We start from the raw sequence: 26855 nt of genomic DNA on the forward strand, positions 1-26855 counted from the left end.
ACAGTGTGCGTGAAGATATCCAGTAAACGACACTCACGGCCAGGCCTGGTCTCTCCTCTTTATTGACCTCTGGTGATAGCAGGGTGCTGGGAGTCCAAGGGCAGGGGTGAGTCACATGCGTCTCTGCCCCACTAGGGGTGGGGCAGAAGGGACAAGTGGCAGGTGGCAGGTCTAAGAGACCGTGGATATGACTTCACATGAACAGGCCCACTGTACAAATGCATGGTTGGTATTTACAAGAAAGGAGGAGGGGCAGTCGCCTGGACCTGGAACTTTCTGGGGACAAAGCGGGGAGAGAGGAGCCTGAGGAGAGGAAGGGGCAGAGGCCTGGCTGGGCTCTCTTCAGAGGACATTTTTGACAGCAGCAGACCTGAGCCCTTCCCCATCTGCCCCCCTCCACTCCCCATTTGCCCCAGAGAGGGGCCTCTTGGCACCTGTAAGTGGGCCAGTGCTGGGAGGGAGGAGAGGGACCCTCTCTGTTTGCAACACAGGGTTACTGGGTTATACCTCGCCCTCCCCATGCACCCTTGACCCCAGCCCAGCTGGTCCCTCCCACCTGTGCTCATAGGATGCATCCTAAAGGTGCTTTGCTGGGGAGACCTCAGAGCACTTTACAGACATTGGTCGGATAGGAACCTCCTGGCCCCAGGGGAGAGGAAGGAGGCAAAGGGTTCAGGATTTGGCCAGAGCAGGTGACAAGCCCCAGGGGCCTAGACCAGTCCCGAGTCCCTGGGGACCCCAGGAAAGACCTCCTCTCAGCTCCTGGTCCCAGTGGCTCCTCTTCCCCCAGTCACCACTTCGGAGAGGGAAGACTGCAGGGGGCCAGTCTGGGGATGGGGCTGAAGCAGTGCAAGCCTGGGGTAAACACGGTGCACCCCACCCCCAGGCCCTAGAAAGGTACCACACCCTGAAGAAGCCCACTCCCCTCCCCATGCATAGGGCTCTGAAAACCCCCATCTCTCTGTCCTATTCCAGCCCTCCGAGGGGAGGAAAAGGGGGACCCAGACCTGCCAGCTAAGATCTGGGGTAGGGGGCTGAGGAAACCCCCAAAATGTATTGCTTAGAAACTTGGAGGCAAAAAGAATAGGGGAGGGCCCAGGGGGCTGGCATCTCTGACCCTCCCCCCTGGCCCTGGGAAGCCTCCAGGAAGCTCTCGTCCAGCCAGTCATCTGGCCACGGGGAGAGTCCAGAGGTGGGGGGATGGACACAGTGACCACTGGGAGCCTGAAGTTCCCCAGTCTTGCTGACGGGAGATTAAAGCATGCCCCAGTGGGTGTCGGGTGGGGAGGGGCCCTTCCCCCAACCCCACAGTCTCTGGCATTTGTCCTTCGGGTGGGCTGTCTGTTCTGTGACCGCCGTGCTCCCTTGGAGCAGATGGGGGAGCCAGTCCTGATGGATGGTGCTGATGACGTTGAACACTCTGGACTCGGTGAGGGCCTAGGGGAAGAGGGAGACACCTCAGTGCTCTGATCTCCACCTTCATCTCCAGCCTGACTTACCTTCCCAACGACCCACTGGATCCCCACTCAGTTTCACATCTAGTTGTGCAAAAAGTGCCCCACAGAATGTGCTCAGCGAGGATGTGAGCGGGGGCTGGAATGGAAGTCATGCCCAGCTGACCTCCCAGAGCCTCACGCCCTGGCTGCTTCCTCTCCCGGACCTGCACAAAGGAGCCACACAGGCCTCACCCCAGTCTGAGGAGCTACCTCCTCTCTCCCCGCAGAGGCTAGGACAGAAGAGGCGGGAGGACTTCCCTGCCTCCCACTCACGCCCTGGCTCAGTTCTATGTGTTTATCCTGCCTGGAAAGAGGGAGGGAGAATCTCACATCCACTGAACCACAGAGACGACCCTTCAAAGATGCCTGTTAGACACCCAGCCCTCCCTCCTCCCTGCAGAACCTCAGGCCCCTCCCTGTCCACCACCGCAAGCTCACCTGGGCCAGCCCCACGCTAGTCCAGATTCCCGTTCTGGTTGTGTTCATCTTCGGCAGGGGAGGCCGGGGCCTCTTCCCCACAGGGGGGCAGCTCATCAATGGACATCTGGTTGGTGATGCCTGCGGAGGGACATGAGGGAAGTTGGGACCAGACCAAGCAGTGTTTTTCCCCCAAACCCAAGGAATATGTGGAGAAAAATAAGGGGTTCTCACACATCCCCCTTCTTCAAGCTAAGCTCCATTCAACCCAGGCACACTTGGAGACAGCCTCTCCAGCCTTGCTGAAATTCATGCCCCTCAACTCGCACATTAGGGAAGAGATGTCTCAGCCAGGGCCACCAGGTTACCCGCATGCACAGGGCACCACTTAGAGACCGCAGTGTGCACCAGGTCCCTCCAGCTGTGGGCTCTGGCTCTCCCCTCCTCCTCTCTCCAGTCCCTCTTCTAGAACAGTCCAGGCCAGTCAGTCCGTCCTTCCCATGATCTAATGCAGCCTGATCAGTCCCTTCCCAACTCTGGGGAGGAGTCTGACAAAGGTTTGCTCATGGGGCTTAAGGAAAATGGACCCGCTGCTGCTCCATTAGCCATCCTGCCCACAAGGCCTCAACCTCCCACAGGACCCACCGCTTGCTGCCCGTTCCTTCCATTTCTGCTTGTTCTCCTGAATGTATTTGGTCCAGGTAGAGCGGAAGCTGACCACGTCAGGGTTGGGGTCTCCCACTTCCACATCCAGAGAAGGCTGACGCCACTGGAAACTAGAAGCAGGACCCGCCACATGGCAGAGATGAGACCCTGCCTCCTCCAGGACGGCCTCCACAGCCCTCAGAGCGGGAGGGATGGAGGACCGGGAGCATCAGGGAGACCTGTCCCCTCTTCCTTCTGCTAGGCGGCCCCCGGCCCCCAGCCCTCTCCACACCTTCCCTCCTACTAGAAGGAAAATAAAAGCAGATTCACAGAAAGACAGAGCTAATGGAAGAAAGCAAATCTGGCAGAGGGAACACGGGCAGGCCACACCCCCTGCCCCCAGCCTCCTGGCCCCACGTGTGACCCGTAGCAGAGGGGCTCCCTGGTTGGGAGTCATCTGCCTCTCCACACCCCTGCCAGGCCTGAGCCTCCTCCCTGGGAGTCGGTCCTCTATGGGGTCTCCTGGCTACCCTGGCCACCCTCACCTGGGCTGGTTTTTAGACTTGGAGTCCTCATCCCCCATGGGCTGGACACTCTTCTCAGCCACATCCGTCAGCACAGAGAATGTGGGCTCCACGATGAAGTCGATGAAACCTGCAGGGCAGGGGGACATGACGTGTGCCCTGGAGGGCTGGGCTATGGCGGGCGCGGCTGTGGCCCCCAGCTGCGTGTAAAACAGGGGCACCCGGGGCTGAGAAGTTCCCCAGGGGGGCAGCCTTTGGGACGATGTCTTTGTGACCCAGTCAACTCCTCCCCATCGTTGTCCACCATTGCCCACCCTGGCGCTCCACCCCAGGACCTCATGCTCTAACACAGGAGGCTCACCTTGACTGGAATTATGGTTTTGAGGGATGGGGACAAGGAGCAGTCCTGATGCAGGCCCAGAAGGCACCCTCTCCCCTTCCCCACCCTCTCCTCCCTGCCAGAAGGGACACTCACCAATCTGGGACTGCGCCACGAGCGTGGAGGTTCGGTCACAGAGCGGAGAAAACGGCAGGCCCAGCTCTGCCTCCTTGTCACCCTGCGGGAGCAGACGAGGCAGGGAAGCACCTCAGTCTACCAGCCTGGGGTGCAGCTGGGGCGGTAGGGGCTGTTGGGGGAGAAGAGGGATCTCTGTGCCTTTGACCTAAAAATGGGTGGCATGCCAACGGAATGCCTCTGTTGGCAATGACTGTTAGGCTTTGCAGAGATACATTTGATCCCACGGGTTCGGGATCAGGTCGGCAGCTGCAGGCAGCTGAATGGAGAGCTGGAGTAGGAACAGGGAACTCGGAGAACAAAGGGGAGAGTCCCCGTGGGCAGGGCGGGCAAAGCTGCCCCAGACCTGGCGGAAGAATTCCTCCATGAGGGCCTTGGTCCAGCGGCTGTGAACCGCCCACTGCTTGGTTGGGTGGCTGATGTCAGCGGTGTGGAGCAGCAGGGACAGGGCCTTGGACTTGTCAATCCTGTCGGGGCAGGTGACAAGGGAAGGGAGACTGATCTTTTAGGAAAGGGAAGCCCGGACCACGCCTAACTTCTCATCACACGCCCTCTCTCAGACCTAACTTCAAACACCTTCTGAGGCTCCACACACACACACACACACACACTCACACACACACCCATAGATGTATAGGAAGCAGCCCAGCTTCTCAGAATCAAAGGGCTGGGTTCAAATCCCCACTATACCTAACACACTCTAGCTATGTGGCACAGAACAAGTGACTTAAAATGTCCATATTTCATTTTCCTCAGTCCTAAGTGGAAATAATAACAGAATCTGCCACACAGAGTTGTTCTGAAAATTAAATGACATACAACATAAAAGTATTTAGAAGAGTGTCTGGCACCTAATAAGTGCTCAGTAGATGTTGTCTGTAATTATTTTTATTATAATGATTATTGTTATTTCCCAACAACGCCACGCTCTGACAATGCACACTCTCCCCCACATGGACACCATACAATAACACACACCTTTAGCCCACACACAAACACAGCCTACTCTCTCTTACATTTGTATACTCCCACCCACTCTGCAGCAACATTAGATGTAATTATGGCATTTGTTCTGTGCTTTTTCATTTAACCTCACACGACTCTCCCAATGGCCCGCTTGGAGTAGAAACTGGTGGCAAGCTGTAGTGGAGGGAGGCATATCATTTTCACATTTCACAGGTAGGGAAACGAGTCCAGAAGGCTGAATGATTTTCGCAACTTTCCAGAAGAAGCCTGTCCTGAAGCTGCCATGAGAACGCCCATCTCAGACCCCCAGCCCAAGTGCTCTCCAGCAGACAGGCTGCCTGGGCCGCACACGAGCCCGGGCCACGGGCGCACACGTCACATATATGAGATGTCAAGACCTGGCACACCTATGACCCATGTGGACGCCCACATTTCACACACCCCTCACTCTGGCCTGTCCCCAGCCACGCCCCACCAGATGTCACCTCTCCAGCTGCTGCAATGCCGTCTTCATGGTCTTCACTTGCTGGAAATGGCAGGACATGTCTGTGGCCAACACCATCTCGATGACCAGGGCCCGCAACTCTCTGAATGGACAGAACCCAAGCAGGGATCAGCACTGCTAGGTGGGCGGTCCGGAAAGAGGGAAGGGAGGGCTTGGGGGTGAGGGGTCTCTCAGGGATGCCCACTCCTGGCTTCTGCTCACACAAACTCATCCTTGGTGAGGTTGATGAAAATGTTCATCTCATCATCCTGCATCAACCGGAAAACAGAGCTGATGTGGTGATTCTCCAGCACTGAGCGATCATTGTACAGGATGGCACATTCTGACCTGCAAAGCCCAAGGTCACGGTGTCCAGCCCTCTGTACCTCCACTGGGCCCCTCCCACCCCTGCTTCGTCCCCACCCCTCACTTGGTCTGGATGTGGAAGCTGTTGGTAGTGCCTGTGTGCTCATAGTCGTGGATGGCTGCAGCAAACACGATGGCCAGGACCTCGATCTCCGACAGGCAGTGCTGGGAGAAAGAGACAGAGGATGAGAGGAGGCTGGCCTCTGCCAGTCGCTGCCCGGAGACCTCCACACACAGGCTGGACCGCTCAGCCCAGCCCTTCCATTCCTCAAGGCCAGCTCTTGAGCTAATGCACCCATGTTTCTCAGCTCCTAGAATGGCCAAAGACCCTCCTCCATCCCGACTGGCAACATTCCCACTGCATCCCAGCACGCGTCCCCAGCACTGCCCATGAAGTCACAGTCCAGCCAGGAATTCTCTAGAGTGAGTAAGTCCCATCTGACTCTGTAAAGGCTTTGGGATGCCAAAGGAGAGGAATCAAAGAGAGAAAAAGGGGAATGAGAGTACAGTCTAGACTGCCCAGTGCTGCTGCCATAAAACCTTGAATCACAGAAGAGCGATCTCCGGGGCACCTACCACCATCCCTGTGCGGAGCAAGAAGCAATGGACCGTCTGGGTAACATCAGCTGCGTGGATCTGGTTGTGGTAAGGATTCTTGTACTTCCCATAGCCTGTCTCCAAGGCATCCAGGAAAGTCATCAAAAACACAGTGGGAATCTGCAGGAGGAGGAGGAAACCGAGACACGTGGAGGGTGTGCGGGAGTTGGGGAGGGGGGTGGCCGAGGATGAAGGTCAGCAAGGCCCTCTTTCTTTAGAAGGCAACATGGCAGGGGAGGTGATGGCCTCTCAATCGGTGAACCTGGCTCACATCCTGGCTCTACACCTGTTGGCTGTGTGACCGTGGGCAAGTCACGTGCCTCTCTGTGCCTCAGATGCTTAATTGCAGAATGAATACCACCTACCTTAAGTTTAATGAGATAAGTACAAGGCACTTAAGTGTTCTCTAAAGAGTAGCTATAATTATTATTTCCCTGAAGATTTTTTAGAAAAGGAAAGAAAACTTCCCTCCTGGCTTCCAACTACCCTACCCCATCCCCAGAGCCATGGAGAGGGGCTCAGAAGCAAGGGAAAGAATCAGATGGCCTGGAGAGCAGTCTTCTAGCCAGATGTGGATCACCCCCTCCTCTGAGAAGCCTTCCCACACACTCTCAAGCACTCGGTCTCTGCATACGCCCCGAGGGTACAACTGCCTCCTTCATAGACCCAAGGCTCCTCTGAGGCTGGGAGGAGAGTAGGGTTTAGGACTTACAAAGATGAGCAGTAGGGGTGAGGCACAGGAGATGTGCCACTAGTCAGTCAGACCCTAACATCCCCGGCCCCCACCTCTGGAGGGCTGTGCCCCAAATTCAGGGAATTTTAAAGGACCGTTTCCATGACAACTGCCCTGGCTTTTCTGTTGCCATGGCGTCCCTGGAGGAAGGGAAGGGAAGGGGAGGAGCAGGGGAGGGGCCGGGTGCCCAGGAAAGGAATATGGAGCTTGACAAGGGGTCTCTACCAGGAGAGAGGACTAGAGCGAGAAGGGCCCTCTCCGACAGGCTGGGGTTGGGCCAAACCCAACCTGACGCAGTTACTCTTGGGGTCCCCTTCCAAGTGAGGGAGCACCAGTAGGAGAATTTGGTGTCTGGAGGAAGTCTGAGAACCAGTCTGGAGCTGGGAAACAAGAGCTGGGAAAAGTCTTAGGAAAAAGAGGACCTTGCTGTTCTCTGTCCTGGAGAGGGCAGGATTGGAAAGAAGAAAATGAAACTGCAGAGGAACAGGCCTCAGGGAGGCACTGGGGAAACTTCCAGCTGAGCATCTCAGGAAAGTTCTGGAAACCCTCTGGGGAGCTGTTGTAAAAGGCTGAGTCAAAGAAAGGCTCTCACACACCAATAGTCTGTTGTAGTGAAGTGGAGGCAGAGGGTGACCCAGTGACTCCCCGAAGCCCTCTGGGAGGGGCCCTCCGACTGGACTCCTTTGATGCCCCCATGCCCCTCAGAACACATGCGTTTTCCTCCACCCTAACGTCTATTGTCAGCCCCACGTGAGTGCTGAACAAATATCCCCTTTGTGATTCTTCAGCCCCGCCTCACCCTCCACCTCCAAGGATGGTTTTCCCACATGGAAGTGATTCTTTTCCAGCTCCTGTTCCCAAAAGAACCTTCTGGCACAGGGATCTGAAGAGGACTTTAATCCCATATTCTTCCTGGCCAGCCAAGAGCAAATGAGTTCACACCCTCCCTCCGCACCTACAGCCCTATCTAGCCCTGCCAAGAGCTGATCCTCTCCATAAAATTCCTTGGACAGAGGCAAGAGCTGGAGCGGGAAGGGAGGGAGAGGCCCCACCCCAAAACAAACGGAGAGGTGCTAGTCCCGCAGGGCACGGCTGACAGCATCTGGACTCCAGGCTGACCGTGTGCACGGGCAGGGGGCAGGAGGGCTGAAACAGGGAGCTGGACTTGCAGCCAGCCCAGGGAGGGCAAGTGAGGGGACAAAGTGAATGGGGAAAGGGCAGGCTCCTAGGCTGGACAGTTGCAGGGCTAGAATCTTCCCCTAGAAAGCAATAAATCAAGTCAGAGGCTGGGACTGCAGGGAGTGAAGGAAAAGGTAGACTAGGATGGGCATGGGGAGACGTCCCTGACAGTGAGACGGAGGGAGGGAAGGAGCCTGTGGAATCTGCCCGTTTGGACTCTTTGAGAACAGGAGCAATGGGAGTGGAGAATCCTGCCCGGAGGCAGGGCTAGGACGCTCCCAACCTTAAAGCGGCTGATGAGGTTGTGCCGAGTCAGCAGCTCAAAAACAATGGTCCTCAAGGCATGGTCATCTGCTGCCCGGTTCAAGGAAAAGACATCAAAGCACCAGAGGTCCAGGTTCTGTGGAGAAACAAGGAACTAGACAGAGAGACTCCCAAGGGGGGGCATCCCAGCAGCAGCAAGGGCTGCAGTTAGACTTCAAGGGGGACTTCCCGATGATTACAGAGGCTTGGGAAGCAGGAAAACAAAGAAGTGGTGAAATGGCCCTCTTTCTTCCCAGATATCTCTTCATATGGAGTGACAAGAAGTCAGGAGTTGGCCTCTGGGGTGGGCAAAAGTTGTTTTGAGGAACATGGAAACAACAGTTAAAAGGGAAGGCAAAAATCACCCCATAAAGAGTATGACTGCCCCAATGACTCTTCCATCCCCCAACTCCTCCTCTTGCCTGAAAACCCAGGGATCACCTTGAGACAGTTGAGGACCGCAGTGGAGTAGGTGGGGCCCACAGAGGTGTACGTTCTCCGGAACATCCTGAGGGAGAAGAAGAAAAGAAGCTCAGGTGTGAGGTCTGGGGGTGGGGTCTGATCAGGTGGGGTCCGGGAAGACCAAGGTGGCTGGGAGAGAGAGACACAGCTAGAGGCAGAGCAAGGCAGGGCATGGGCGAGCCTCACCGTTCCACGAAGATCCCAGCCTGCACCGCATGCACGATGCTCCGGAACTTGGGCTTCTCCTCCGCGCGGCGGCCCTTGGCCCGAGTCTGCTGGGTGAAGGTGGAAGCCAGCCAGTCCCGCACCTCCGAAGGCACCGCGTCCGACCGCAGCTCCTGCAGCTCGTCCTCCGTGTCCAAGATTTGCCTGAGGCCCCAGAAGAGGAGTCACAGAGCAAAGACAGCAGGTGCTTCCACAGCCTAGAGACCCTGGGCCCAGCCACACCCCACGCCTTGGAAACTCTCACAGCGGCTCTCTCCCTCCTCTGACCCGCGCTTTCCTTTCTTTCACTAAGTCTTTTTTATTTCTGTTTCTCTTTCTGATGTCTCCAATAATGAAACTGGTCACTATGTGAGGTAGTGAGCAGCCCAACTCTGGAAGTGTTCAAGCAGACAGTGGAATGGGTACCACCCATGGAGGGTGCTACAGACCAGCAGCACTGTCCAGCAGAAATAAAATGCAAACCATACATAAGTAACTTAAAGTTTTCTGGTAGCCACCTTCAAAGGTTAAAAAGAACCAGGTGAAATTCATTTTAATAATGAATTTTCTTTAACCTAATGTACCCACAGTATTATCATTAACATGGAATCAATATAAAATACATGATTGAGATATTTTACATTCTTTTCTCTAAATCTTTGAAATCCAGCATGGATTTTATATATACACACACGTCTCAATTCACACTTGCCACGTTTCAAGCCCCAATAGCCATGTGTGACCAGTGGCTCCCATCCTGGGCAGCAACAGTCTGGAAGGCTTCCCCACTGGCAAGAAGGTTAGGACCAGATGAGCTCTAAGGCCTTTCCAGCTCTGGAACAGTCTTCTCCTCTTCTTGTGTTTGGTGCTATTTCCACAACTCTCTGTCTGTCCCTCTGTATCTCTGTCAAAATCTCTACCTATAGATCTACCTGCCCTGCCCCTCCTCCTCCCTGCTCTGGCCATGTCACACATGTCGATCTCCAGCTTTCTGTCTGACTCCCCAGCCTGGATGACTGTGTCTGTCTGGTAGCTTTCTCGCCCGTGTGTACGTCTCTCCCGCAGCCCAGGGTCACCCCTCTCACCGCGTCTCATCTATATAGACGGCCTCCAGCAGGGAAGCTGTGTACTCCAGGTTTTTCTTCAGCTCCTCAATGTTCACCTCCCCGTTCTCCAACTGCTTCACCATGCAGCGCAGCCTGCGGGGGCGGGGACAGACAACCTGCTCAGGTGCTGCTTCCTTGTCAGGAGAGCAGGATACCCTCTAACAGGATGCATTTTACAGAAACAGCCTCAGTCTTCCAAAAGCCATTCATCTTTCTAATAGAATAACAGCAGCTGACGTGTTTCATCACAGGCTGTTGCCGGGGCTTGTACTAAGTTTATCCACCCCCCTAAAGTTAAACCCCAGGCTTTTCCTGACTCCACAGACCCCATCCCCCTCTGACCATTAACACCCTATTTTAGTCAGTTTTCCCTGAAAACTCTTGTTTAGATTGCCCAGGCTCAGAAGAATCAGGCAGGTACAAGCCCCTGGGGTGATGTTTCAGGGATGATCTGTTTCATAGTCTGAATAACCGAAAGCTGAAACTGCCTTTTTCCCCCTGAAACGGGGCTCTGGGATCAACAGCCATCAAAAGAGCCCCCAGGATTCTTTCATTATGTCTCTTGGTCTTGGCAGGTTAGGGGAACATGTCCACAGCTCCTCTGTCCCTGGCAAGGATGGCAAAGACACAGAACAAAGACCAATCTGAATGCTTTCGCCTGGCTTCCCTCCATCCAGGCAGAGCTAATGGATTATGATTCCAGAATCCATCAACCGGGACAAAGCAGGATTAACCCGTGCCTCCCCGGGTTGCTCCAGAGAGAACCTCTGGCAAAGGGTGGATGTACCCATCCCGTCCCTGCCCTGCGGCATCCAGAGTAGTGAAGGTAGGGTCAGGGTTCTCACTTACTAGACGCTTTGCCTGAAGAGACAATCCCTCATATTTTACACTCACCAATTCTGAGGGACAGTGATTAACAGGGAGGCTTCTTAAAAGTCTGGTTTGTGACTGCCTGAGTCCGGCCCAGGCAGTCACAAAGCAAACAAAGCTCTCTGACTTTAGATGGTGATTTTAAAGTAAGCAATTAAATATTCCTTTCTGGCTCCTTCCCCCAGCCCTGCCCCACCCCACCTAAAACCAAGGTGGGGTGAGATGGTGGCCAGCACAATTTCCCACTGAAAGGGGCTTCAGAAACCCGAGGTCACCCTATGAGTCAGGAAAGAGAAGAGAATGAGTCAGGGACCAGAGGCTGAAATTAGCATCAGTTCCCAGGGTTGCCGGGGGAGGGAGAACAATGGCGTTCCTGAACAGAAGCAGCTCTAGAATCCCGGGGTCCCAGCAAGCTTTGGAATAGGGCACCCAAAATAGCCTGCCCCGGGAAGCATCACTGGCCAGCTCTCACCTAAGAGACCAGCAGTCCTGGACGAAGACAGGTCTGAATGCAAACGGGGCAAAAGGGAAAGGGGAAAAGCGGGGAAAGACGTTGAAGGGTGACACTAGAGCCTCCTGGTGGGCTATCTTCAAGTCCCACTTCCAGCCTTCCTGCTGCCCCGTCTCCACATGGAGACAGCAAGTTGTTCAACAAGAAAGAGCCCAGGGTTCAGTAAAGCTCAGCCCCAGCTTAGGCTCCACCAGGGAGGAGGAATAGAGGCTGAAGAGCACAAAAGGCTTTCCGGCCAATGAGCTAGCAAGGGGTGACTGAGCCAGCATCTCCCTGAGTGCAGACCCAGAGGTCACAGAGCAAAGATTACAGTGTGCTCTGCCTCTGGGGCCCAGGCACAAGCTGGTCAGTCCCCGTGGCCAGGGACCCTTGAATCTGGAGACACACAACTCAGGAAGAAAGAAAGGCTGCTGGTCCCACCTCTCCCCCAGATTCCCATCCCAGCCCTAATCTTCCACTTCCATCAGCCCTTTTACAGCCAAAAACTCTGCCCACTAGGGGTAAATGCCCACCGCCGAAGTTCTTCCTTCTTTCCTGAGCCACCTCGAGGAAACACACAGCCCAGCACAGGCTCCCAAAGTGAACAGCCAGCCAAACCCACGGGTGCTCATTTGCATGGATTCGCATAATCTCTAACAATGCTGCCAGCTCTACATTTTAAAAAGCGCTGTCTCCTACATTATCTCCTTTTATCCTCACAATGGGCCTAGAGAGGGAGGGAGGCGGGGAAGACACCCATTTGTCTAATGTAGAAACCCAGGCTTCCAAGGCAGCTCCAGGAGGCAGGAATCCTGGATTCAAACTTTTCACTTCCTGGCTCTGAGCCCCTGGGCAAGTCTAATTCTTCACCAGTGCCCGCCAAAGTGAGGCCCGTAGATCACCGGTATCAGAATCACCTGCGATACTTGTGAAACTGTTCGATTCTAGGCCTCACTGCATACCTATTGAACCAGAATTTCTAAGGTATGAGTCCAGAGATCTGCATTTTTAACAAGCATCCCAGGTGATTCTCACACACCCTGAAGTTTGAGAACCTTTATCTTCAAGCTTCAGTTCCTTCATCTGTTAAATAGTGAGGATAATAATAAACCATGTTTGAAGGGCTGTAATAAGAGGATTAAATGAAATAATGTATTCGAAAGGCCTTGCATATACAATGAGGCTCTATAAATGTGATCTGAATTGGAATTAACTGACCAGCATCCTGCCAGCCCTACCCAGCTCACACCCCACTCCCTTCAAATCCTACAAGCTGCTGCCTGCTCTATCCCAAGTCCAGGTGGAGAAGAGTGCACCTAGTTTGGTTGGAGGCTGGTAATTAGGAAGCCCCTTAACAGAGGAAATGGGAGAATGGTAATGGCTGTAATCTCGCCTTGATAATTACCTGACTTGAGCCTCACAATCATCTTATGGGGAGTTTGAGTGACTTGTCCAAGGTTACACAACCTGTCAATCTCTGTCAAGCCTACAACTCACTCTACTGGAGCCTAACTATGCCCCAGATACCAAAGGTGTTGGGGCAGAAGGAGCTTGATCGTGTAACTGGCTTGGAGGGAGGCTGGGCCTCATTGCATCAGAGCTCCTTCCGGCTCAGTCATCCATCCTTCATGGGGTGATGGTGCTTGGTGGCCCACAATAGACTGGGGAGGCGTCTTGATGCCAGTGACGGTGATTTGTCTATCCTGGCAGCTGTGCTCAGAGCACCCAGTAACATGCTCAGTAAATGTTCACTAAAGAAATAAAAGGGAAAGGAGGCAGATTAATCGGGAAGCTGTCTGCCAGAGCTCACAATTGTCATCTCAGAAGCAGGGTTTCTGAAACTCCAATGGAGAGTCAGGGGAGAAGAGTGAGGTCCTGGGCTGGCTTTCAACACACCCTGCCCTCCAAGTTCCTCCCCCTCCCCGTCTTGATCTTGTCCAGGAGCTCTTTCATAGCTCCTGTTAAAATCTGAACCCAACATGATCCAGACACCAGAAGGAAGAGGAGGGAGGAAAAGGATAAATCTGACAAATGGGGAGTCCAAGGAGGGGACCTGGACTTGGGCAGCTGGAGGGATCCAGGTGCTGCACTTCCCCCTCCTGAAGTTACATAACTCTCCTGCACAAAACTTCCTGGCCTGGCAGGGCCTCTCTGATTCTAACGTCCTTCAGAGTTAGGATCTCCTCAGACCCACCCAAAGTCCTCACCTCGCCATGCTTCTGCAGGAAGTCCTACTTCCCCATTCACATCAGTTTTCCTCTAGCCCCTCTGGTTCAGTCCTCGGAGTATCTGGTACAGGTCCCTTTCCCTGCAGAACAGGATGTTCACCCCTGTCCAGTCTTCATCCAGACTTAAGGAAAACTTGAAGCTTCCCAACAGCCCTTCCACTCCATCCCTAGTTTTGGTTCACCACCACAACTTCTTCCTCCTCTACCATCAGTCCCTGCCCCAAGGGAGAGCCTCAGATCCTGACCACTGGAGGCCCCAGTCTCTCCCAGCTATAGGCAGCCAGCTGGCAAAGGTGGCTCCGGGCAGTAGGAATCCCAACACTCCAGAAGACTGCAGCTCCCCCAGTCCCCATCAGAGGACCTGGCGATTTCCAAAGCCCCCTGCCACTACTTCCACCACTACCCTCCCCAAAATACCACTATAAGTGGGGAGCATGGGACAGGGCAGCCTCAAGCTAAGGGGTTGGGAGTTGAGAGAAGAATTTTATTTCCCTTTCAGGCTCTTAAGACCACATGAGGAGATATTGGAGGAATGTGAGGTCCTAAGGATGCTGGGACTGCTGGAGGTCAGGAAGGAAAGAGGGGAAACACTGCTAAGTCACCTGTCATTGCTAAGTCACAACCACATTCACATACACACACACAAAACATAGGAGACTGTCAGGTCTTGACCCCTCCCCTCCACCACACTACAACTGGTGGACCCATAGCAGCCTGTCCTCCTCCTCCCCTCTCCCTTCCTCATCCCTGGCGCCTACCTGAGGATGGGGCCATGGAGGTGACTCCTCTGCACAGGAACAGGGCTGGCCATGGGAATCAAAGTTTCCTACTTCAAAGTATCAAAGTGCTGCCCCTGGGGCCCCAGGCCCCTGAGGGGAAGGCTCCCTCTTAAGCCCCTGACTTCCTCCTCCAGGTCTCAGCAAAACTGAGTGATTGACAGGAGAATTTTGAGGAGGGGAACAGGAAGAGCCTGGCTAGAGGAAGGAGTGGATGAGGCAGAGACCCATCCCCCAGCAACTGGGTGAGAGGCTGAGGGAAAAGTTTCACATCTGAATCAGACTGAAAACAAGAATCTGTTCTCAGAAGAATCCCAGAAAGGACAGAAATAGCACAGGCCAGCCCCTTGCTCTGAGGAGGTGGGGCTCCTCTTTGGGAAGAAGTAAAGGGTTAGCGGGAGGCTTAAGGGTGCAGGGACAGGGAAACATCCTGAACCTGTCCTGGAGAGGAAGTCTGCAGCGGTGGGGAAGAGGCCCTGCAAGAGCCCCTCAGCGGGGCTAAGGCAGATTCAGCTCCCTCCCAGGGTCGTCTTCTGGGGCCGTTCTTCAAAATGAGCTTTAACCCACCTGACAGGATGGAAGCATGAAAGAGAACTAGAAACTGCAGGGCAGGGGCCTGCTGAAACTAGGCATCCGGGGACCCTTACTCAAAGACCCGCTCAACAGGGAGGGAAGCCCCCGCCCAAGCAGTGACTGAAAGTCTGAAGGACTTGCTCACAGAAACCGAGAGGCTGGGCAAGTTACTTTAACACTCCCCGCCCAGTTTTCTCATCTGTAAAACCGGGGCTGGGGAATAACCGTGAATTAACTGGAGAGAGGTCAATCCAGCCCAGAGGGAGAAGAGAAGTTATGGGTTAGTCCTAGAGGGACCTGGGGGCCAGAACCCCGTCTTCCGCCTGCAGGTTTTGCCCTCGCTCAGGTTGGAGGAGAAAGAAGGCAGCCTCTGCGGCGCGAAGTGGACGTGCGCAGACGGCCCCGGCCCGCCTCCGGATTGGCTGTGGGATGACGTCACCAATACAAGTACTTTGGGGCTGCGATTGGTCAGTTGAGGGACTGGGCGGGGCTAAGGAGGAGCGCCCTAGATGCCCCCAAACGGGGTCAAGGAAGAGTTCCGCGGGACTACGGTCTTCTTAATGTGGAGTTTAGGGCCGGGGGTAATGTGGGGATGAAGAAGAGGAACTAGTAGGGGTGCGTTTGACAGGAGAAAGAGAAAAGAGAAGAAACGGGCCACGAGCCAGGATTAGGATTTTATGACGGCAAGTCTTACATACACCACCATCCACCCCAGCCCCCGACCCCTGCACCCTTACCTCCCCAAAGCTGGGAGAATTTAAAATACTTAATCACTGTGCCAAGGCCTCGAAGAATTATAAATAAATGAAGTTTGAGAAACTACTGGGACAAGTTGAAGTGGGCTTCAACAGCAAGGAGAGGAATCGAGGTTAAATGTCTACAAGTTGTGTTCTAGTGAACTCTTGGTAGCCATGAAGTAGGGCTGCTGAGCTGGTTAGTGTTTTTAGAGAGAAAGGACTTGACCTAGAGTCAGAGATCTAGAATGGCCAACCCCAGGGATGAGGGACAAGCTATTTGGCCTGCTTTGTGGACAAGCTGGCTTGGAGGCATAGAGATGGGGTGGAAATACGGACAGGTGGTAGCCAGCTGCACCCAGCCTGGAACACCAAAGAACACCAAACCAAGCCGGCTCTGCTCCCTCACCTGACTCCAGCCCCTACCATCTGAGCCAAATAGGCACTAACTTCAACCCTCCTAGTGAAAGGCAGAGATTTCTTAGACTAGAAAAGCTTTAGAGAGGATATCTTGTCCATCCCCCTTCACTCTTGCCCAATAGAGCCAAAGCTGGTTGGACAAATAATGGCTTATGACATCACCCCACATACATGCATGCTGCTTCATCCCAGCGTGCAGCTCATACATGCTCATCCCAGCCTTTTATTCACTATTGCTAATTAGAAAGGATATTGGTCAACCACTATCCCCTGGGGAAAAAAATTCACACATATCCACTCACCCACACATGTACTCACAGGCCACACTACACCTCTGCCTGGGCCAAGGAGGCTGTCCTATGGGCTGGACATAGATGTGATGACTCCAGTATAAGTTTTCCTTTTTAAAAGAGCAAGGAGCCCTACTATAATGCCTCCCTCCCTAGTCCATCCCCACCATTCCCTATCTGCACTGAAGAACAGGAGTTGGAACAGGGGCTCAACAAAGGATAGGAGACTTTGCCTCCAGTGAGAGAAGAGGGGTGTAAGGACGAGTGGGTGTGGGTATGGAGGTGGGTGCTGGGGAAGGGATTAACTGGCTGATCTCCAAAATCTCAGAAATTGAAAGAACCAAGGAAATCATCTAAATCTAATAGAAATAGGATATGAACTAAAATCAGGAGACTTTTGCCTTGCCTTGGTCACTATGTGTGACTTTGGATAAGACACTCTGAGCTCCAGTTTCCTTGTCTGTAAAATGGGTGAATACATGCTTCTCATAAGGATCAAATGACATCATATGAGAGCACCTTGGAAACTCTAAAGTGATACATAAATCCACAAGATTATTATCTAGTTTCTATTTAGTTAGTTCAGCAAATATTCATTAAGAGACTGAATATATATATGTATGTATGTGTATAACTGAATCACTTTGCTGCACACCTGAAACTAATGTTGTAAACTGACTACACTTCAGTAAAAAATAAGAATTAAAAATAAATAAATTAAAGAGTTCTCCATGAACAAAGTCCCCTGTGCCTGTGCACCCAGGGCCCCTGATGTGGAAAAGCCGTGTCTCCCCACCATTCCAGATGTCAAGGGCTCTTCCCTAGCTCCTAATTTTAAAGGGGCCAGGGAAGTAGTGGAAGCCAAAACTGCAGACATGCAGAGCACGGAGTTCCAGAAACCAGGAACAACCAGATCCCCACCTCATCCAAGCTCTGCTGCTCCACTCACTCCCCTGGCTTCCCATTGCTATACAAGCAGCCCTGGTTCTGGCAGCTGGCTGGGCACAGTGGCGGGGGTGGCTTCACAGATAAAAATAGCCCCCCCTCCACAGTGGCAGAGCTGGGGTGCCATCCTGGGAGGCTGCAGGCCTCAGGTTGACATGGCAGCGGTGGTGAGAGATCTCCAGGCACTGGACAGAGGAGCTGGAGGGATGGGGGGGTTGGGGGGAAATGGGGCGGGGCCTGGGGAAGACTGGCGGGTAGGCGGGGAAGGACAGACACCAGGCAGCGGAGGGAGATGAGGGAGAGAGGCAGGAGGTACCAAGGGGGCAGGGAGTGAAGAAAGGGAGATTTGAAAAGTACTGGAGAAGAAGGTCTGGGAAACACTGCAGAAGAGGGGGAGGAGTCAGCTCACACCCTTGTGAGTGTGTCTGAAGACAAGTCCCCCTCCGCCTCCTGACCAGAAGCCGTTTCTAACAGGTGTTCCTAGCAACAGCCCAGCTCGGCTCAGATCAGCGGCAGAGGCGGGTAACCTAAGCAGTGTAAGCCTTAGCCCAGACTAGTAGGAACCCAGGTAGCCCAGCTCCCTGCCCAGCACACAGATGCGTCACCTCGCCCTTAGGCTTCAGCCCCGGAAACAGGGAGGAAATGGGAGGGGTGGGCAAAAAGGTCAGAGGAAAGCTAATCAGAGAGGAGGCTCCCAGGACCCAGTCCAGGAGAACTCTGTCTTGGTTCACTTGTGCAACCCTCTCCTCCTTCCCTGCACTATTTAATTCTGCTTATTAACCACCTCCACATGGACCACCCCACCGGCCTGCCAAACCACATCCCAGCAGATGTTCCCAGCAGATGCCCTGTTTCCAGGGGACTTAACAGATGTTGAAGGAGGCTTGGGACGGGAAAGTAAGTTGGAAACTTGGCAAGGGAATGACCGCTGGTGTGATGAGAGCCGCTCTAGACTGTGCATCAGTGGAATATGGGTCTGGTCCTAGCCTGGCCCCCAGCCTTACCAACTATTTCTGGGCATTAGCTTCCCCCTCTGTAAAGCTCAGCACTTGGATTGGCGGCACTAGGGAAATAGGATTCCCTGGTTGGAGTTTATCTTTTCTGACTGGCTCACTGCTTCCCCCAGCTCAGCCCTCACCTGATGCTTTAAAGGAGGAGGGTGGCTTTTATCTTCATCACATTCTAACCTCCAGGAACTTTCCCAGAAGTTCTCCCACGTATCTCTCTTCAAACCATCTCGATGCAATGAAAACAACAGCAAATGTTCTTGGCATTTCAAAGAAGAATAGGAAGGAAGAGAAGAGGCAGGACATAGAAGTCTTTGGGGTGAGGCTGGTGCAATTTGATTTATTATATTTCTTTCAGGTTGGAATTTCTAAAGCCACTGCTTGTAGAGAGACAGTTGGGGTTTAGGGAGCTTGGCAACACTGCTGGCATGTGTGCTTACTCTACCCGGGCCCCAAGAAGTTTCCAAACAAGGTGGGCACGGAGAAGAGAACTAAGCGGGTGGTGCCAAGTTAGATATACAAGAGCTGATTAACAGGGGAGCGGGGAAGCCAAGAGTAAGAAGGAACAAAACCTTCTCTAGCCCCAGGTCCTGCCTGCCGGAGAATCACTAAGCCCCCTGAAAGCCAAGCTCCCTTCCCAACCTAAATGGTGCCAACACCAGCTGGCAGCCTAATCATCCCACTGCAGCCACTGTAATTATTTGCAAATCTGACTTCTCATTGCAGCTGTGGCATCAACCGACCTGGGGGCCTGGCTGGATCCAACAGTACCACCTGAAGCACCTCTTTCTAGTTTTTCTCCCAGCCCTAAGCCCCCAAGCCTCTCCCTGGAGATGCCCTTTTCCCCCCAAGCCTGCTTCTCCACCAAAACCCCAGCACAGCTCCCTCACTGGAGGATGCCAGGTCTGGAGTGCCGAAGTAGAATCCTGGCCTGCTGTTTTCTTCCCAGACAGGGAGAAGATGCAAGAGGGGAGAAGGGCAGCTGCAGGACTGGGGATGTGAGGGACAGAGGGGCAAGAGCACTGGCACTAGGGACCTCACTGCAGTGAATGGATCACAACTCACTTTCCTCCTTTTCCCTTCCAGTGGCCCTTCTTCCCCTTCAAGTCCCATCTGTGCCCCGCTCACTATTCCCAGGCTTCTCTCCCAGTTCTCACGGACCATTAAGTCTTCCTCCCTTAGGGGACAATCTCATTATGAAACAACTTCAGTCTCCCTGTGGTCTCACCTGCACCCCACCTGCTGCCCTGGTTTTGTCCCCCTTTCTCTGTGCTGTCCTGAAGAGATCTGGAAAATAGCTACTCCGTACCTGTGAAAATCAGCCCCCTGAGACCCAAAGGCAATTACTTGGCTTCCTCCCCAGAGGAGCTAGGAGGATGAGGTCACTGAGAAGGCACAAGAAAGGCCTTGCAGAACACAGGAGTTGATTTCAGGAGCTCAGTGGACAGGGAGCAGGTGGATGGGGTCTAGAGACATCCAGGCTTCTCTCGTATAGAATCTCTCACCCAGCCTTCCAGTCCTGTAGCATCATCTCGAACCTACTTCACCCCCTCCTGACAAAAGTGATAAATGCAACCTCAAACGTGGGATCTCCTCTCTGTCTTTTTAACCATCTTCCTGGGGTTCCTGGGCAAGCAGAGCGATATTTGGGTTCTAAGGGACTTTAGAGATTCTCTAAAATAGGATGTGTCATAACTGGTCATGTCACCCCCAGGCCTTGAGACTTAGGATGAATGCCAGAGCTCACCAATGCCGGTCCCTGGGCTCCCCACACCCACCATGTCTTAGAACTGCAATTGCTCCATCCACTTCTAGTTAACCACTCGAAAAGAGATGACAGGGAGTAAGTCCCTCTCTTTGCTTTTGACCTCAGTGGCCCACACCCTTGGTGGGATAGCCCTCTTCCAGCCCCACCCAGCCTTCTGGTCTCTAAGCTCAGACACCTGCCTCACCCCCTCCAAGAACCACTCATTAACAAGACTCTTCCAAATCATGCCCCAGACACCAGGACCCAAACCTATTAAGTCATTCAGATTCCTGCCTCTTGACTCTTTATTTTCTCCCCATCTAAGACAATGTCCACCCATTTATTCCCATTCCCCTGCCTCTTCACAGCAAGCTCTCCCATGCTGAAAGAACTGCAGAATTTATCATTTAAAAGCCACTTTCCCATGGATGACATCAAAGAAAGAACTAAGATGCAGAGAGAGTATGTGACTTCAAGATCATGCAGCTAGTATTTGGCAGAGTGGGAACATGAACTCAAACTCAAGTTTCCCAATATTCCCTATGCTCTTTTGTTTCCACCACCCTGCCTCTCTGAATCCCTCCAGCCATTCACTCTGACCAGAGGTTTGTGAAGTTCTTCCTTTGATCTGAACTTGATTTCCCCTATCTCTGCACCTCCCCTTCACCTTACAGCAGGAGTTTTCCACTCTACCGTTGAGAGAAGCCTCATTCAAGACAAAGCTGATGGAGGAAATAGCGACAGCTGATGGGAGCTGTGGGTATAAAACCCGGGGAGGAGAGACGCCCTTTGCCATGGATGGAAACAGAGGAGGGAGGGCTGATCCAGGGAGGAAGGCACTAAAGATCATTTCTACAAAGGCCTGGGAGAAATGATGCTCCTCTTTCTCCAGAGGTCCAGAGAGCCACAGTCTGTCCTGCAATCTTCACAGCAACTCCACAGCCATATGCAGAGAAAGGAGGTCGGCAGCACAGTTTTCGAACTGGTAAGAGCCACAGATGATCACTCCATGGGGCATATTCAAGATGAGGACAAAAGGTGGGATAAATCAGCAAGGTACCCAGTCCAGTCCCACGGCTTCCTCCTCCTGCCCATCTGATCTCCCCAGGATTGTCAAAAAGTGTGAGTGTGTCACAAACACATACACCAGATCACACATACATATTATCCCGTTACTAACACATACACTCCCACACACGTATATGTCATCTCATTCATACAGAGGACTATTTCAGGTATTCAGGTAAGTGTATATCTTCCCGACAAATTTATTATCACACATATTTATTATTTATTGCCATTTATAAACATAAAAACAAAGAGACATCATCATGGAGCTCTGACTCCACCAGCTGTCCCCATCACGTACATTACCCTTTACCCAGACACATACATATACACGTCAGGCATTCACAATTTCATCCTGATACATCTCGTTCACAAAACCAGATTGTTCCTGTATCCTCTGTAACTCCTTCAGTTCCAGGTTCTGTCCTGAGGTCCTCAAACCCCATACCTTTGAACATCACCCTCTCAAAAAACAACAGTAATAACCTCTGCCTTTCTTCCATCCCCATTCCCGCTCCCCTCCCCTGCCCCCTCCACACACAGGAACACATGCACCACAGCATAAGAGAGAACCTGGCTCTGTGACATATACACGTATATTCATTACTTCATTTGTTCATTCCTTCATTTGTTCATTCCTTCATTTAACAGCAATTACTGAGTGCCTATTATGTTCCAGGTACCACACTAGACTCCGATGAAATAAAGATGGGCAAAAACAAGCCCCAGCTGAGTCCTTGCTCCAGCTCCCCTGTAATGACCTTGAACCACAGCTTAGGACATTGAGCCTAGACCATGGGAGCCTGAGTCTGTGGAGAAAGGAGAAGAGAAAGGGATTGTGTCTAGACTATCCCAAGGAAGAGGGAAGTTCTGTCTGTAAAATTCCAGGAGAAACTGGAGCAGAGAGAAGAGAGTGATGCTTGTACTACCCGGGAGAGAGAAAGAATTCATATACGTGCTTTTCCTGTGTGTGTTACCACCACCCCACCAAAGGGAAAGATGAGGCAGAAACTAGAGAGCTTGAATTCTACCACTTGGGTGGCATAGCAAAACGAGGAACAGGATACCTTCTCTACTCTCCACTCCATTTGATGGAGTTGAACCATATTATAAACTCCACAGAATCTGAGACTGTGTCCATTCTGTCCACCACTATATCCCCAGCATCCAGCACATCACCTGGCCCATAGGAGGCACTCAATTAATAGTTGTTGAATGAATGAATCAATCAATCAATGAGCCAAGGATGGCAAACCAATCTCTGCTCATAGTTTTTCTTATTTCACAAAAGATACAGAGAACCCCTTCAACTTCTACCCACCCTCCCCTATATTCCTCAAGGTCCTCTGGTCTCAGAGATGGGTGGGCAGGCAGGTCAGATCCTTCTGTTTAAGGTTAGAGGTGCTGAAACTCATCCTGGTCAACCCATCATCCCCAGGCTGCCTGTCTCAGCCTCTCTATGCCTTAGCCAGAGAGTCTGCTTAGTTAGGAAAATTCTCCTGCCAGGTAGAGGTGAAATCCCACAGTTAGAGACTCTCCTGAGCTCTCATGCTCCAGATTCTGAATTTATCTTTGGCAGAGTCCTAGTATGGGAAACAGAATTCCTGGATGCCCTTCCCAAGGGGAAGTTGCCCTGCACAATTATATTAGTATGGGCTTTTTTAACCAGAAGAAAAACACCAGACCCAGATTCCCTGAAAAAAAATCTAGATATCCCAGATTAGAAATTAAAAGAGTAGTTGGGGTGGAGGGGATAGGGTACGTTGAGTAGGGGAATCAACATACATATATTTTTTCCATTTGTATTCATTTTTATTCAGTATCTAGTCCTGAGATAATCATGTCCACCCTCCTATTCCCAGACTAAACAGTCCCTTCCCACCTAAGGCCTGTCTGGGGACAGGTGGTAACTGGGGAGAGGAGTAGGAATTCTATTTCTATTCAAAGGAGGGAATGCCCCCTTTGTTCACCTCTTCAGAAACCACTGGACCCTAAGAGTTATTTCTCTCTACTACCCAGAAAAAGTCCTAAAATCCTTTTATTTCCCTTCACCTGATTGGCAAAGCCTCCCCAGTAATCAAACAGGGCCAATTCCAGTAAGCCATCAACTTGGGATCTATCATAATATCAAGATCTTCCTCCACTTTGAAAAAGTGAGCCTGGGAGTCTATTCCTGGTGATTAACATTGAAGAGATGGTGCTTTTCCGGGTGAGTTATTACACGTAGCTAGCATTCTTAAGGACCAGATTGCTGAAGTGAGTGAAAACCGGAACAATCTCATCAATAAGATTAGTGATCCTTGTCCACTGTGACCTCCTGTAAGGACATCTCAGCGAACACACTCTGTAGGGGCAGCTGCCTCTACTCCCTTCTTTCCCCAGGTTTCAGTGCTTCCTTCTGAGGGTCCCCTTCTCTCGTTGTTGAGCACTTCTCACACTAAGGGAAGAAAGAGCAATTTGCTTCCAGGAAAGACTTTTGGTTAGAAAGGTGTGGGAGATAGTGAAATAGGCAGAACCTGCTCTTTTGCAGGGCCTGTTACCTGGGATGAAGGCAAAGGAAGTATATGATGAGCCATTCGTGCTATGAGGAAGCATCCTGGGACACCTTGAATTCTCCCATTTATAGACCCTGAGGTCCCTTCTTTGCCTTTCAACTGCTTTCTCACCTATACCTCTTTCTAGCTTAGTTACCATTAACAGAGCAGCATTTTCTATCAAGAATCACCCAGTGCTCCTCCCAACAAAAATCAGTTCAATCCGGTTTTCCATTGCTTCATCCCAGAACCTCATTCTAAGGCTGTGCTTCATGGAGCCTGCAAATTGCATTGGCCAGAGGCAGCAAAGGAGGGGACTGAGAAGCACATTTGGACTCCAAGCCCTGTTGCCCACTGTGCCTCCCTTCTCCCTACGGCCTCTCTAAGCAGCTAGTGTGTAAATCAGACCCACCGGCCCAACAGAAAGGTGTCATCTTATCGCCACAGGTGATGTATTTTTAAAACAACACAATCATAAGCATCTATCCATATTCTACCCCTATCTCTTCCTCTGCCAGAGCCCAGAAATGAAAAGCTTCACTGCTCACTATTGAGGGTACTGGGGAGGAACTGGATTTAGAGGCTCTGTTTCCTGTATTTCTTCACCAAACACCTGCAGCCTTTCCCCCAGGGCCATGGGGAGTCATATCAGGGAGAGGGGCTCCTTCCCTTGTTCTCTGGTTAAGAATCAACAGACTGCGGAGATTACCCAATGGCAGCTGACTGGGAGATAAACATGGTGCATGGCTCATCTCTGACCCAATCTCTCTCCTCTAAGGAGCAGGAAGAAAAGTTCCTTTCCTTCCCTGGAATGGGAGTCTGGGACACCTGATTCCTTCCTTTTCCCATTTATTCCTCCCCACATGCCCTCTTCCTGCAACAGTAAGAAAAGATGCCTAAATGCTTGGAGATCTTGGAAGACTCTACAGCAACAAAAAGGCTTTGACAGTTACCTTGCCCCTGTCAATCAATCTCTCTTCACCACCACCCCATCTTCCAGGTAGGGGATCCACCTCCCCCTCTCCAGACCTCAGGTCAGTATCCCACCCCTTCTCTAGGTCCTCGGTGGGTTCCCCATTGTTAACATGCAGGGTGGATTTCCAGGCCCTAAGAGAGATAAGCAGCTCAGGTATGGAGTGCCCCCCACCCCCACCCCCACCCCATAGGCTGCAGGAGGCAGAAACCACCAATCCCAGCCAAGCTCAATATGACCCACAGGTTGGCACAAGTATCCCTATGCACTAAATCTGCAGCTGTGGGCAAGCACCTTACACACATCTCTGTGACCCTGGGACACTCATGTACACACATGTGATGTGTCTTACATCTGCACAACCCTGCACATGGATACGTGTGAGTCAGCCTGGCACCTCCTGAATGCTGCCCGTCTGCAGCCCTGCCACACGGCAAATACTGTGCTGCCTCTGTGCTGCGCTGCGCTGCGTGTGTTACCAGGGGGGTCCGCAAGCACATCGTTAGCCCTGCAACTCCTAAACCCGCTGCAACCGGCCGGCTTGCCCCGCACATGCCTTGCACATGTGGCCTCGCCACGCGTGTCAGGGCAGTTTATTTCCTCGCACCTGCCAACATGTGTGCCCGAAAGAATCCACCGGCCCGGCTCCAGCTACACCCCCACCTTTCCAGGCACCCTAAAATCCCTTCCCCCCACCCCCTGGCCCGGGGACTCACAGAGACCGAAGCTTAATCCACATCTTCTTGCTGGGGGCTGACTTCAGCTCCAGGGGTGACGGGCAATCCGACTCCAGCATCTCGGGAGGGCTGCGAGGGGACAGCTCCATGCTCAGCCTCTGTCTACGGAACAGAGGGAGGAGACAGCACCGCGGCTCAGCCTCAGCTCCTAGTCCGGGGACCCGCGCCCCCCATCCCAGCCCCTTCCCACCTGCGGCTGGCGGAGACCAGCCAGGCCGGTGTCTCTAGGCTCGGCCCAAGCTGGCAGAGCTGCAGTTCCTGCGGCGCCTCCTCTCCCGCTGCCCAGCCGAGCTCTGGGCTCCCAGTCCAAGCTCTCCGCCCCGCCGCCGCCGCCGCCGCCGCCGCGCGCTGCCAGAGCCGCCTCCTCGCCTCTTTCCTCCTCCCCGGGCCGGCTTCCCCTCCCTTTCCCCCCCTCCCTTCTCCTCTGCCAGCCCGCTCGTCTCTCACTCCTTGCAGCCTCTCCTGCCCCTCCCAGAGGAACGCTTGGAAGCCGGGGGCACACTCACACAGCAGCGCCCAAGGGCGAGCGCACGCACACAGGCGCCGGGTGCGGGAGGCTGCGTGTGCCCCGCGCGGGTGGATGTGAACGCCTGTTTACAGAGTGCAGCGCAAGCGGCGGGCGGCAGGACCTCACTGTGGGCGGCTGTGCGGCATCCCTGGCTGTGTGCTTTGAGTTTGTGTCTGTCATTTCATGTATCCACGTGTGCCTCGCCGCCGGTGCGTCCCAGGCGTGAGGAAGGGATCAGGGATGAGTCCACATCTCTCTGCCTGGGGTCCTGGACACTCTGGGAGAGTGAAGCCACCACCGCCAGAACCCAGCCCCAGACCAGACCCTCACAGTTGTGCTCCTGCCTTTGAAGGGAAAAGTCCACGGTCTGCTTCGAGTGGCCATGGTATCCCACTCCTCTCCCCAGTTTCCTTAGTTTGGTCTTCCCGACCTGTCTCCATCCTGTGGCTTTCCGCGGTTGCCTCTAACTACCCACGGAGGTGAAAGTTTCTCCTAAGCTTAAAACTTTCCAGAGAGAATCCACCAGAGCAGGCAGCACCCTGTTTTCATTTGACTGTATATAACTCTATGAGGGCCAGGAAATCATTCCTATCTCATTGCAACCCCTCCTGTAGTCTTTCCAGTTTATTTCCTCTTATTCTGTCTTCTGCGAAAGAAATTTAATGGCTAAGGGCCCAGCACAAAATATCTTAGCTGCTTAAAACATTTGTAGAATGAATGATCTGGAATTTAAACTCAAGGCTTGTAGCAGGGCAGAGTCTCCTCCATCAACTTGAATCCTACGTGGGACTCTGGCAAGAACCACCTTAGGATTCCTTAGAACTCCTCCTCCTTAATGACCCCCTGCTTTGACATGGAGGGAAATCCTATGTAAACAGAAAGTGGAGCTGTATTCACTAATCCATGATCCCAGATGTGAGTTTTAATTTCAAGAACTCTGGAGGTTGGAAGGAAGGGTG

The 26855-nt window shown here is 52.8% G+C and overlaps 1 protein-coding gene across 4 annotated transcripts; it reads right to left on the reverse strand.

Moving 5' to 3' along the window:
- Window positions 1-38: 38 nt before the first annotated feature.
- On the reverse strand, window positions 39-25742 carry PDE1B (phosphodiesterase 1B). 4 transcript variants are annotated; one of them, XM_074374708.1, is made up of 16 exons: window positions 25579-25742; window positions 25368-25490; window positions 9976-10089; window positions 8873-9055; window positions 8666-8732; window positions 8205-8321; window positions 5989-6129; window positions 5477-5577; window positions 5269-5394; window positions 5048-5149; window positions 3943-4063; window positions 3558-3639; window positions 3104-3212; window positions 2559-2689; window positions 1935-2054; window positions 39-1437 (listed from the first exon to the last, which is right to left on the reverse strand). In XM_074374708.1, the coding sequence occupies exons 2-15, from the start codon at window positions 25475-25477 to the stop codon at window positions 1951-1953; spliced, it is 1608 nt and encodes a 535-aa protein (XP_074230809.1). In that variant the 5' UTR covers window positions 25478-25490; window positions 25579-25742; the 3' UTR covers window positions 39-1437; window positions 1935-1950. The 4 variants fall into 4 exon arrangements, with proteins under 4 accessions (XP_074230809.1, XP_045379519.1, XP_010962732.1 ...); XM_045523563.2 differs by lacking the exons at window positions 25368-25490; window positions 25579-25742 and adding exons at window positions 13564-13664; window positions 14343-15285; XM_010964430.3 differs by lacking the exons at window positions 25368-25490; window positions 25579-25742 and adding an exon at window positions 14343-15285.
- Between the last annotated feature and the right edge of the window lie 1113 nt (window positions 25743-26855).

This window comes from Camelus bactrianus, chromosome 12 (assembly GCF_048773025.1).
Source record: "Camelus bactrianus isolate YW-2024 breed Bactrian camel chromosome 12, ASM4877302v1, whole genome shotgun sequence".
NCBI lineage: Eukaryota > Metazoa > Chordata > Mammalia > Artiodactyla > Camelidae > Camelus > Camelus bactrianus.

Excerpts from the sequence above, each read along its gene's own strand:
- PDE1B (XM_074374708.1), bottom strand. The coding sequence starts at position 25,477 with ATGGAGCTGTCCCCTCGCAGCCCTCCCGAGATGCTGGAGTCGGATTGC. Across the intron at positions 10,090-25,367 it reads TGGATTAAGCTTCGGTCTCT|GCTGCGCTGCATGGTGAAGC; the intron begins GTGAGTCCCCGG and ends CCGCCCCCGCAG. Across the intron at positions 2,690-3,103 it reads AAGTCTAAAAACCAGCCCAG|TTTCCAGTGGCGTCAGCCTT; the intron begins GTGAGGGTGGCC and ends TCCTGCTTCTAG.